The 13,054-nt window shown below is 45.0% G+C and overlaps 1 protein-coding gene across 1 annotated transcript in view; it reads right to left on the minus strand.

Moving 5' to 3' along the window:
- The window catches only part of ARHGAP22 (Rho GTPase activating protein 22), a 235,807-nt gene that overhangs the window by 16,271 nt on the left and 206,482 nt on the right, over nt 1-13,054 (minus strand). Inside the window, 1 exon segment of the mRNA XM_043519482.1 lies at nt 4,580-4,712. Coding sequence (XP_043375417.1) covers nt 4,580-4,712 — 133 coding nt within the window.

Genomic DNA, 13,054 nt, shown 5'->3' on the forward strand with positions numbered 1-13,054 from the left:
TTTGACCATCTTATTTACCTGCTTAGCTACCAGTTTGCTATGAATAGTGCAACTGATGGCTGGGCAGGAACGCAGGTTTTAAAAACGGACAACAGGCAACTGCTCCATTTTTCATGCAATGAGCTGTGACAATCTTCTTCACCACCATAGATTTGGGGTAGACAGCTGGATTTTCACATTAAAATGTGAGGAGACAAGGCCTGTGACACGTTGCAACTTCCTCAGAGAGGTTTAACAAACTCCCACACAGCAGATGGTTGGAAGAACAATTCCTTCTTGTACTGACAGACCAGACGGTGCATTTGAGGACACTAAATTATGGATTATTAAGTAGTGATGGGAAAACTTTAAAAAAAAAAAAAAAGGCTAGTTTTCACAGGTTAGGGAAAAACATTTGATAAGCTTCAGAAAATAGTCCAAAGAAAGAGAAAAACACCCTTCTTGTAATATTTCACTATTTCTGCTTCCATTCCCAGCCTAATCGAGTAAATTCCAAGACGCGGAGTGCAGAGAAATCTAGTTAGTTATTAAAAAGAAAAAAAGTTAAAGGCCAAGATTTTCAAAAGTGACTAGTTGGGTGCTTTAATATCTGGAAGTCCAACTTGAGATACCTTAAAAGACTCAGAGAAAGTGGGTGCTTAGTACTTCCTGAAAATCAAGCCTGTTTAATGGTGTCAAAAACTGTGACACACAAAATCACTAGTCACTTGTGAAAATGCCAGCCATAGATGTTTGAACCTCTGAAAAGGTTTGATTCAGGTACAGTTGTAGTTTGGGATGAAAGTTCAGCTCAGTTTTTAAGTTACTCTAAACAAGTTATTTTACCATATTTTTAGAGACGGGCCTGATCTACAAGAAATTGAACTAACAGGGAAATTCTTCCCTGGCTTTCACTCTGTGCAACCCTATTCACTTCAAAGGTATCGGTCAGGGCAGAATCCGGCTTTGTGTGTTGATAAATTGCTCCATGCCATGGCCCCACAGGACTGAGCAGAGAGCTTTGCAATGGGAGCTGCACCTGATCCTTCTCATCAGTTAGAGGGTTAGTTTGATGCAGGGCCCAAAGGCGGTAGACAGAGAAAATGGGGTTAGAAAGATAGCATCCATGGACCCACCACAGTGCAAATATTTGGCAGATAAAACTTCTATCTTTACTGCTGCAGACTTTGCAGGAGCATTTGTCATTTTGTCACAAGCTGGCATCCACTGACAATGAGATTAACCCCTGCTGAAAGCCTGGGGCTAGCACCTCCACTATAGGAAAGTGTGAAAGCCACCTTCCTGAATGCAAACAGCACCAGGCAGAAATGGTCTAATAGCACTGGGCATGCGTGATGGCTGAGATTGTCCACGAGAGCCAGTTAGCTCCGGTACTCTTTCACTTACCAGTGCAGTGCGTTTTATCAATGGCTCAACCCTCTGGCATGACACCAATGTAAACTACCGTGTTTTGCACCAATCCCTACAGGAGACTGCTTCACAAGGACTGGTTTCAGGAATCTCCAAGGTGCAAAACAGACTAACATGGGAGCCCCCAACTGGGCTAGGAGAACCAGGGCTCAGCAAAGTAACTCAAATCTTTGCCCCAAATCCCCTTTTTAAATGTTCAAAATCATTTACTAGCTTATTAATTCCATGAATGCTGGGTTCCATTTGGAAATGGAGAAGCCAAAAATACTACCAGGAGAGCTCAGCCTGAACTCACATGATTTTTTAAAAGGTTTCAAAGTGTTCCCCCAATTTTTCATTCTCATGCATCTGGGCTCTGCCCTGCACTGGCTGGGACCAGAACCAAAGTGTCAAAATACCCTGAGAAAGAAAGATTGTGCTCCTGCCATTGTCCCATTTACAGCACTACAGCCATGCCAGCCATCGTTCAAGGACACTCTTAAAAAACCACACTGGGGTTGTACCGGAGCTGAGGGGCCTCAATCAGTGTTGGAAGAGAAGCTGGGGAGCTCTGAGCAATCTGGATAACACACAAAGTTTAGGATAGCTCCCAAGGCTGGTTTGCTGCAGTTGGCGAGGGCAGATGCATTGACCAGTACTAAATGTTTTATATAACGATACCAATCTCTGCTCAAAATAGAACAGCGCAAAGGATCAGAGACATTTTTAGTGGGGTAAATTTTAAATGAAGAAAGCTTCACTCAAAGTTTTTGGCCAAAAAATGTCAGTTCCCATGGGAAATTTCAAACAGCTTCAAAACCAACTTTTTGAAACAAAACAAAAGTTTTTGTTTCAATTTAACAGGTCATGGTATTTTCAAGCAAAAGTTTTTTTTGTTAGTTTTGTTTTGAATTGACTTTTTGACTTAAAATATCCATTTTTTTCAGTTTGAAACAAATTGAACGAAAAGACATTTTGACTTTTCAAGTCAAAACATCCAATTCAAAACAAAGATTTTCATTTCGTTCAGAAAAATTGAAAAACTGATGGCTGAAGTCAAAATGAACATTTGTTTTTGGGAGTGTTGATTCAAAACAAATTCTGCTTTCAAATTCCACAGGGGAAACCTGCCATTTTTCATCAGAATCAACATTTTCCCCATGAAAAACTTCAGTTTCAATGAAAATGCATTTTTCAGAAAGAAAACCTTCCACACAAAGTTCAGCCAGCTCTATTGGCCAGTGCAGCGTCCCATGTTAAACTGTGCTACCGGCTCCACTGGGCACGTAACGACTTTGGGGAAATCCCTGTCCGTGCTGCATGTGTTCCAGTTCCTTCAAGGAAACAACTCACACTGAGACTCCAAATCTTCTTGACAACTCAGAAGTTGTGACAAGTGCATTTTCAGTAGTGGCTTAAAGAGACACCGCCAAGGCACTGGCAATATTCTATGCCAGACAGAATAATACAATACAATTCTGTCTAGCATCATTCACACAAAAGCAACTAAGATGCTGCTTCCCAGACAATTGCAACCAGGACGGACAAATACAGGCCAACTCTGTCGGTTATAAATTAAATGAGGATATATAATGATGTTTGCCAAACTTGGCATTGAGTCTGCTCTTGTGTAACAGGCTTCGGAAATCCAAATCTCTCTCCGCAGTCTGTGCAGGTTAAACCCAGTCCACATTACCACCAAACTAAACCAGCTAAATGCTGCTGCTTTTTATAGGCAGAGCAGCTGTGCTTGTGTCAGAGTAAGAAATCTGTGTGCTGAATACAAATCCAGGCCTGGCAGCTGCACCACATGCTTTACAAATGGTGGCCTCACCTGTACATCCTCAGCAGGGATTGAATCCGGGACCATCGGCATCACTACACAGACCTTTGCCACTTGAGCTAGAGCATAACTAACTGTGTAACTCGCTGTAAGTAGCAGCTTTGTATTAGAGGCCACTAGGAGCAGCCAACAGAGGGAGATACGAGCCTGTACTATGGACCACACATACATGGAAGAGGTGATCGAACCCAAGGCTCTTGACTCCACAGGCATCTGTTCTTCTTTGGCAAACACTAGAATCAGGCTTGTAAAATCCCCACTTAGAAAGTGACAGTCACACACAGCCGACAGCAGCTCTGACACGCCATCCAGTAGAGAGCTCAGATATCATAGGGATAAGAGCAGGACTCTTGGATCTATCCCTCTCAGATCTATCCCTTTGTCAATCACCCTGCCCCACCTAACAAGTCCATGGGAGAAACAACCCTCCTGAATCTCCACCACCACCAGAGAGCTGGAGGGCTCCTTCAGTCCCTTCCATTGCTTGGATTAAGACAGGGAAGAAGCTGAAGAAAAGACCCTAAGATGAAAGGTGCTGTAGAGGTGCTAACTGTTATTTCCCCTCATACCCACATGGAAAAATATAATTTTCCCTTTTCTGGCTCCTTTCCTCTGAAAAACTCAAAGCCCTTTACAAACGTCAGTTCAAAAAACCTCCCCATCCCCCTGCGCGGTAGGAATTATTATCCCCAAGGAAGAGATGAGACACTGAGGCAAACGGACTTGTCCTAGATCACAGAGCAAGGCAAGAGCAGAGCCGCATATAAAACCCAGCTCTCCTGACTCTCAGTTGTTACTGCAATGCCTAGAGCAGTGGTCCCCAACCTTTCTGTTGCTATAGCATATTCAGAGTTCCAGAAGAGTGTGGCAGGCTTCTTGGCGTTGCCGCTTCTAGGAGGCATTTCGGCAGCTGGTTGTCCGGCGGCCGCGCTCCTCAGCGGCGGGTTGTCCGGCGGAAGCGCTCCCTTGTCAGTAGGCGGGCGCATATAAATGCCCCGGTGGGTGCCACGGCGCCTGCAGGCACCGCGTTGGGGACCACTGGCCTATGGGATAGCCCTGCTAAGAAAGAAACAGCTATAGCCCAAGAGTACATAAAAAGGTGCACGATGGACACAGAACCACAGGATTTCAAGACTAAACTGAGAAAGACCCCGGCTCCAAGCTGGAGCTTAGAATGTTAAGGCCCGATTCAAAGCCCATCAGAGTCACAGGGAAGGTTCCCATGGAGTTCAGTGGGCTTTGGCTCAGGCCCTGGAGGAGAAAACGGAGAGAGTGTTGTTCACTGAGTTGCAAGGCTCCAGGAACGGCACGGAGGGTAAAAGGAGGAAGGGTAGAAGGAGCACTAACCTCTCCCTTGTCCTTGGAGAGCAGCTGTCCACATGACAGGAAGTCTTCATATTTGGCAAAGGGAATGACTGGCTCTGGCAGCTCTCGGAGATAAAGCTTCAGGAGGGATGCCACGGTGTGAACATCCGTGTTGCTGCAACAGGAGGAAAGAAGGGTGAATTTTAGAAACCTGTAAGCTGACTGTCCCATAAGCCCTATGCAGCTTCTCCAGGACAGGCACAGAGAGGCGGCTAACAGGCCCTTCTTATGATGTATGAAAGGGCAGGCCCTGAGGAGTGGAGGAGGAGGGCACTCCTGCCACATGTCCAACCAACATGGGCAAATCTACTTGAAGGAGTCACAAAACGCTCAGGCAGGCCATCTGGGAGCCCACGCATTCCTTTGCCATGGCCTGCCCCAGAATTCATGCCCTCACTCCTCACCACACAGTGTGACAGAGACAAAGCACTAGATCAGAGAGGAAAGCGCCTCCGTTGCTCAGCTGCTTACAGGTGCATCCTGTTGGTGACGGGAAAAATCTCCGCATCTGTCAGGGAGAGTGTGTGAAGTCAGGTGAGCTGGGGAAGCAGGATGGTGGGGGGTGGATACTCTTGTGAAGTAGGGAGAGCAGAGAAGGGTGCTGTCCAGGTGAACACGCTGTCGTGACTGCTGTGCTGAAAATAAAGCTTTGTACCTTCTAAAAACCAAAGTGATCCAGCGTTTGGCATGACAGTGTAACCTTTGACGCTTCTGATAGCTGTCGCTTTCCCCAGCCAGTGCCCATTGCTGTGACTGTCAGAGCAGAATTCAGCCATTCTGAGCTGTCTGTGCCCTGCATGTGACACTCCTGCCCAGGTTCCCCCCTTTGGCTTTGGGGCCCTCTGCCTCCCAAGCCATGCCATTTGGCACTTGCTGTTTCATACTCTACACTGGAGCACTAGCCCAGTGTCTCTCTGCTCCACTCACACAGCTCCTATTGCTCTGCTCTGGGTTCTGCTTTCTGGGTTATCCAGACAAGCTGACCATGCTGGGGACAAATTGCTAAAGGAGAACAAAAGAATAGCACAAGCATGTAGGGACAAAATCAGAGAGGCAAGGCAAGAAATGAGTTATACCTAGCAAGTGACATGAAAGACAATGAGAAGAGGTTCTTTAAATACATTAGGAGTAAGAGGAAGATGAAGAAAAGTATAGGTTATCTATTTAGCAGGGAAAGAGAGCTAATAACTGAGGACATCAAGGCGGCGGAAGTGTTTAATACCTATTTTGTTCAGCTCCTAAGCAGAGGCGTAGCCAGGCAGCTCTGCATGCTGCCTGCAACCAGAGCGCAGGCTTCGCAGCTCCCATTGGCCGGGAGCTGAGGGGGGTGCCTGCAGGCTGAGGCAGTGCGTAGAGCTGTCTGGTTACAACCTTCTGTAGCTGAGCGAGGAGGATGTCGCCGCTTCCGGGGAACACTCAAGGTAAGCGCCGCCCAGAGCCTGCCTCACCCCGTCCCGTGCCCCAATCCCCTGCCACCTCCCACACCCAAACTCCGCTGGGTGGGGAGGAGGTAGTAGCGCCCAAGTCTGCCCCAGCAGTGGCCGGTGCCTGAGCTGCCCCTGAGCCAGGTGCGCTGGCCACTACAGAAGTCACAGAAAGTCACAAAATCCGTGACTTCCATGACAAACTCGCAGCCTTAGCCATGATCAATTGTTCTCCATGTTCACTGAAGGTAGGAGAAGAAGTAATTGGCTGAATCTGCAGCGAAGGAGATTTAGGTTGGATATTGGGGAAAACTTTCTATCTAGAAGGATAGTTAAGCACTGAAATAGGCTTCCAAAGGAGATTGTGGAATCCCACCCCCCACCACTGGAGGTTTTTAAACCGGTTAGACAAACACTTGTCAGGGATGGTCTAGGTTTACTTGGTCCCACCTCATTGTAAGGGGCTGGATTTGATGACCTCTTCCGGGACCTCCCAGACCTACATTTCTATGATTTTATAATGTTTTCATATTATTCTTAATCCCCTTCCTTGTGCATCCTAACATCCTGTTTCCTTTTTTGGCTGTAGCTGCACATTAAGCAGAGGTGTTCATTGAGCTATCAACAATAACACCCAGGTCCCTTTCTTGAGTGGACAGAGCTAATTAAAACCCTGTAAGGTTTGAGTAATTTATATTATTCCCTCCCATGTGCCTTACTTTGTATTTATCAACATTGAATTTTATTTGCCATTGTGTTGCCCATTCCCCTAGCTTGTTGAAGTTGCTCTGATGTTTCTCACCAATCCTCTCTGATCCTGCCTAAACTAAATAACTTTATGTCCTCTACAAATTTTCCTATCCTGCTGCTCACCTGCCTTTCCAGATCATTAGTAAGTAATCAATTAACTGAAATAAATCAAGTAAAGAACACAGACCCTAGTCTGGAACCTTGGTGCCCCCTGCTATTAACTTTCTACCATGATGAAAATTGACCATTACGCCTACTCTTTTCCTTCTGACTCCTAGACAGTTTTTGATCCAGGGCAACACTTTGCCTCTCACCCCTGACTACTCTAGTGGTACTACAGTGGCCCCTTGTGTGAGGCCTTTTGGAAGTCTAAATACATTATAACAAATGACTCTCCTTTTTTGGCTCTCCTACTATGACATGTTCAAAGACTTCTAAGAAAGGTAGACCTGGTGACAATGGGGAACTAGAGGAGTAGAGCCGAGCACCTCAAATCCTCGTCTTTGTGATAATGCCCCATTCTATTTTGTTTGGTTGCTCTGTCATCAGTTTTTGTAACATTAACAACTCGATCCAACCTCTTAGTTTTTGCTCTTGCATGCAAGACACACAGCTGTGGATCTCAGGCTTTACTGAACAGCCATGTTTTCCATGCAGCAGATTAGCATCAACCCTCTGGCTCTCTCGCCCATGCATTTCCAGCCGTTATAACAACTATCCTGCAAGGTACCTACCATAGCCTATCATGCAGGGCTGGATTAAATTTGATGGGAGTATGCAGATGTTATCCTCTTTGCATATTCAGTTCCTTCCCTTTACTGTTTTACCACCACCCTGTCTGATGCCAAACACTCTATTGTTAAATGACCTTGGTTATTTCAGTTCCAGGTTTTAAATGTGATAGACCAACTGTAAAGCTGCATGAAAGCTGAAGCAAACAAAACCATTTTAATTTCAACACGTAACTGGCAGTAATAAATATAGTAATGCCATAGCATTAATTAATTAATTACCTACAGCAGTGGTATTCAAGGACATTTTCTGGTGGGCTGGATAAAGCAATTTCCAAATCTTGGCAGGCCAAATGGCTCTTCAGGTGTTTGCTCTCTAGTGAGCCTGCCATCAGCCAGGGATCGCAACGTTTCAAGAGTTGTGTGCCGGGTAGTACTTATTAATCTCAAAATAAAAGGTTAATTGTGCCACCATACAATATTCCAATTAAATCTTGAAAACAAACAAATAATTATACAAATACACTGTACTGAGATTCAAATAGCATGCTATTCATTCTATTAAAACTAATTAAAATTAGAAGTTGAACTCACAAGAAAAACTGACATCTAATTTCCCTTTCTTATTGACCAAAATGTTGACACTCACTCATACAGGCCCTTTTTTGGAAACGTACTGGGCAGCACACAATCAAGTTATCTAAAGAAAGCACGCAAGTTATGGATCACTTTGTGTTGCGCAAGTATCTAACTAAGTGCCTGATGAAAAGCGTACCACTGGACGTCAAAATGCATCAACACAATCTCGCGCCAATACATTTAAATGCAAACGAAATGTTTCTAAATTCAAGACGTGGGATGAGGGCAAACATAGGGGAGAACAAATCGAAGTGCACCTGCCCGGTCCCAATCAATTCATCCCCCAGTTTCCATCAGTTCAGCATCTATTTTCCCCCACCCCCTCCATCAACCCCACCCACCATCAGTTGTGCCCACTTCACAATTCCCCCTCTGCCACCACAGGGGTTCTTCAAATTCCTCCAGGCTGCAGCAGGGCCCCTTCCTCCTTCCAGACAGAGGGGAGCTCCACGTGTTCTTCATACCACTCCTCCATCCCAAGCCAGGTGTTACAAGGAGCAGGAGTAGGGGGGCATCCTTGCTCCTAGGAAGGGAGGACAGAAGAGGGCATGGAGCCATCACGAGTTGCCAGGCTCCTTCTGCTCCCTCTCCTCCTGTCCTCTTCTGTGAGAGGACACAGCGCCTCTGCTCCTCCCCACTCCACATGTAACAGTTTGAGGGTGCTGTGTGCAAACAAGGCTTCTTAGTAAGGTTTGGGTGTGGCATAAAGGGAATTTCTTTCACCCCAAAAGCAAGTGACTGAATCTCACTCAAAGCTGCAGAAAAACATTCACCTCTGGGCAAGACCACGTCAGGACACTCTCAGACAAGGATGGAAAAGGCCAGGGGAATGGAAACTGCAGAGGGAGGAATGGAAGCTGAAACGCAGCCTTAGCTATACTGTGCAATGCTCTGGCCTGTGCACTGCCCACAGCCTTCGCTATACACGGTGCTCTCCCCTTGCCCATGTGCTCCTCTCTGCCTTAGCTTTTCTGAGCACTACCCACTGTCTTCACCACACTGTCCGCTCCCCTCCCTCTTCGTAATGCTGGGCACTCCCCTAGCCCATGTGCACTCCTCCACCAAAGCTCAGGCTCATAGACTTTAAGGCCAGAAGGGACCATCATGATGATCTAGTCTGACCTCCTGCGCATCACACAGAACCTCGCACACCCAACCCTGCAATAGACCCCTAACCTCTGGCTGAGTTATGGAAGGCCTTAAATCATGGTTTGAAGACTTCAAGTTACAGAGAATCCATCATTTACAGTAGTTTAAATCTGCAGGTGACCAGTGCCCCATGCTGCAGAGGAAGGCAAAACCCCCCAGAGTCTCTGCCAACATGACCCGGGGCAAAATTCCGTCCCAAACCCAAATATGGCTATCAGTTAGACAAGGGATCTCAAACACAAGTCACCACAAGGACCACATGAGGACTAATACATTGGCCCAAGGGCCGCATCACTAACACCTTTTCATACAAAGATACAAAAGCCCCCCCACATCTGGCCCTGGCCCTGCCCCCACCCCTTCCATGAGGCCCCACCCCTGCTCCGCCTCCTCCCCTGAGTGCGCCGCGTCCCCACTCCTCCTCCCTTCCCTCCTGGAAAGTCCTAAGCGGGGCGGGAAGTGGTGGGAAGTAGGCGGAGGAGCAGGGACGCAGCACCCTCGGGGGGGGGGCCGAGGTGGGGGATGAGGGGAGCTATCGCGGGGCACAGAAAATAACTCCGTGGGCCGCATGTTTGAGACCCCTGAGTTAGACCCTGAGCATGTGGGCAAGACCCGCCAGCCAGACACCTGGGAAAGAATTCTCTGTAGTAACTCAGAGCCCTCCTCATCCAGTGTCTCATTGCCGGCCATTGGAGATATTTGCTGCTAACAGTCACAGATCTGCTTTGTGCCTTTGTAGGCAGTCCCATCATATCATCCCCTCAATAAATTTATCAAGCTCCATCTTCATGCCAGTTAGATTTTTTTGCCCCCACTGCTCCCCTTGGAAGGCTGTTCCAGAACTTCACTCCTCTGATGGCTAGAAACCATGGTCTAATTTCAAGCCTAAACTTGGTGATGGCCAGTTTATAGCCATTTGTTCTTTGGTCCACATTGGTGCTTAACTTAAATAACTCCTTTTCTGTTCTGGTATTTATCCCATTGATGTATTTATAGAGAGCAATCATATCTCCCCTCAGCCTGCGTTTGGTTAGGCTAAACAAACCAAGCTCTTTGAATCTCCTCTTGTAAGGTAAGTTTTCCATTCCTCGGACCACGCTAATAGCCTCTCTCTGCACCTGTTCCAGTTTGATTTTATCTTTCTCAACCATGGGAAACTAGAACTGCACACAGTATTCCAGATGAGGTGTCACCAGTGCTGTCCTGTGCGCGCCCCCTGCCCAAACACTGCCCACTGCCTTCATTCTACGGGGTGGTCCCCTTGCCTGTGCTGTCCTCTAATAGGATCAGCTGCCTCCCATGCATGCCCTCAAGGCCTCAGGGTCATGCTACAAGCAGCATGCTTCAGTTTTCCCTCTTGGGCTGTTCAAATAAAATTTCACCTAGGCTTTTTATGGTCAAAAATGCCCCTCCTTGGGAGCTGGGTTTATTAATATAAAATAAACTCCAAACAAAAGTCCTAGAACAAAGCCCACAAAAACATTTCTGTCCCTCCCTGCATTGGCAGGCCCCTTCTAGCCCCTCCCTGTCTGGAGTCCCAGTCCTGACTCCCAAGACTCTGCTAAAGCCTACTCACTCCTAACTGTCTCCGGTTCCTTAGGATTCCCACTCTCTGCAGCTTTCCTGCAGAGATGGGTTTATGTTTTCTTCCAGGTTAGTGATAAAAATGTTAAATAACATGGGCCAAAAACCAATCCCTTCAGGACTCCACAACCAACACAGCTGTTCAATGATGATTTCCCATTTACAATTACAGTTTGAGACTGATCAGTTAGCCAGATTTTAATCCTTTTAATGTGTGCCATGTTAATTTTATATCATCCTAATTTTTTTAATCAAAATGCTGTGCAGTATCAGGTCAAATGCCTTACAGAAGTCTAAGCATACAACTGTACACTATTACCGTTATCAACCAAACTTGTAATAAAAAAAAACAAATTTGTTTGAAAGGATCTGTTTTCCATAAGCCCATGTTAATGGGCATTAATTATATTACTCCCCCTTTAATTCTTTATTCATTGCATCCCATTTCAGCCCCTCCATTATCTTGTCCTGGATCAATGTCAGACTGACATGGGTCATCCCATTTACATCTTTTAAATACTGGCACAAAATGGGCTTTCTTCTAATCTTCTGGAACTTTGCCAGTATTCTAATCAACAATAAAAGTCAAGCAAGTCCCTCAGCCAACTCTTTTAAAACTCCTGGAGGAAAGTTATTTGGATTTACCAATTAAAATTTTTTTAAATGTCCAACTTTAGTAGCTGCTGCTTAACATCTGCCTGAGATACTAATGGTAAAGGTGCTATCATCACACGATGAGACTACGTCATCTGGTTTTTACCCATATACAGAACAAAAATATTTATTCAACACTTCTGCCTTTTCTGCTTTATTATTGATAATTCTACCATTTCCATCTAGTTATGGGCCAGTACTATTGTCAGGATTTTTTTTGTTCCTAATATACTTGTATAATGCCTTGGTATCCTTTACTCTGCTGGCCATAGCTTTGCTTCCCTTATCAATTTTCTACAGTTCTTAGCTTCTGATTTATATTCCTTACTATCAACTTTCCCTTTCTTCCATTTATTTTATATTATATACACACACACACAGTTTTTTAGTAATCATTACTTGGTCACATTTATAATGTGCAAACAGAATAAAGTCCAGTCCAGTGATTGATTATATATATATATATATATATATATACACACACACACATACACACACACACACAGGTGGGGCTTTAAAAAGGCCAATTTCACAAAACAGGAAACAATTTTGAGTCAGATCTGCTGACAGGAATAATTTAATAAGAAAAATGGGAGTGGTAGATGGGAATTGTTATAAGAACATTTTACTTAGATGCCCAAAAAGCCAATGGTGAGGAAGGCCATATTGGTTTAAAAAATACCTGGTTTAAAAGGGCAGTGAAAGCAGCTATAATTATATTCCTCAACATTGGTTTTTGGGCATCTAAGTACAATGTTCTTAAAACAATTTATGATTAAATTATTCCTGTCAGCAGATCTGACTCAAAATTGTTTCCTGCTTTGTGAAATTGGCCTTTTTAAAGCACTGCATGTGCGTGTGTATATTATATATATATATATAAATAAATAAAATCACTGGACTGGACTTTATTCTGTTTGCACATTATAAATATGATGAAGTCATGATTACTTGTACCTAAGCTACCATTAATTTTTAGTTCTGTGACCAGTTCCTTTTTATCTGTTACAACAATGTCTAATCTAGAGTTTCCCCGGGTTAGCTGTAACACTTTGAGTTAGATGACAATTTCCTACAATATTTAGAAATTCCAGGGATGTTTTAGTACTTGCACCTTGAGACCGCTAGCATGTCACACAAACTGAAGTCCTCGAGGATCATGAACCTTTTTTGCCAGCATATTATAGTTAGACGTGTAAGGAGCTGGTCATCCTGTTCCTCATCCTCTCTCTTCAGCTTTAGCTATATACTGTGCACTTTCATTGCCTGTCTGCTCCCACCAGCCTTAGCTATACTGCGTGCTCACCTTGCCCATACAGTCCCCTCAGCCTTAGCTATATTGTGCACTCTCCTTGCTGGTGAGCAACCTGCAGCCTTAGCTATACTGGGCATGTTAGCTGATCTAATTCTATTAAAAAACAATGCTAATGGACGTGTTTCAGATTTTAATTCGCCAAAGCCAGGATGTTCAGAATTAAGAGGATTGATATGGAGAGTTGTGCCAATTTAGCTAATGATGTGATTTT

The sequence above is a fragment of the Dermochelys coriacea genome, chromosome 7, assembly GCF_009764565.3.
Source record: "Dermochelys coriacea isolate rDerCor1 chromosome 7, rDerCor1.pri.v4, whole genome shotgun sequence".
Taxonomy (NCBI): Eukaryota; Metazoa; Chordata; order Testudines; family Dermochelyidae; genus Dermochelys; species Dermochelys coriacea.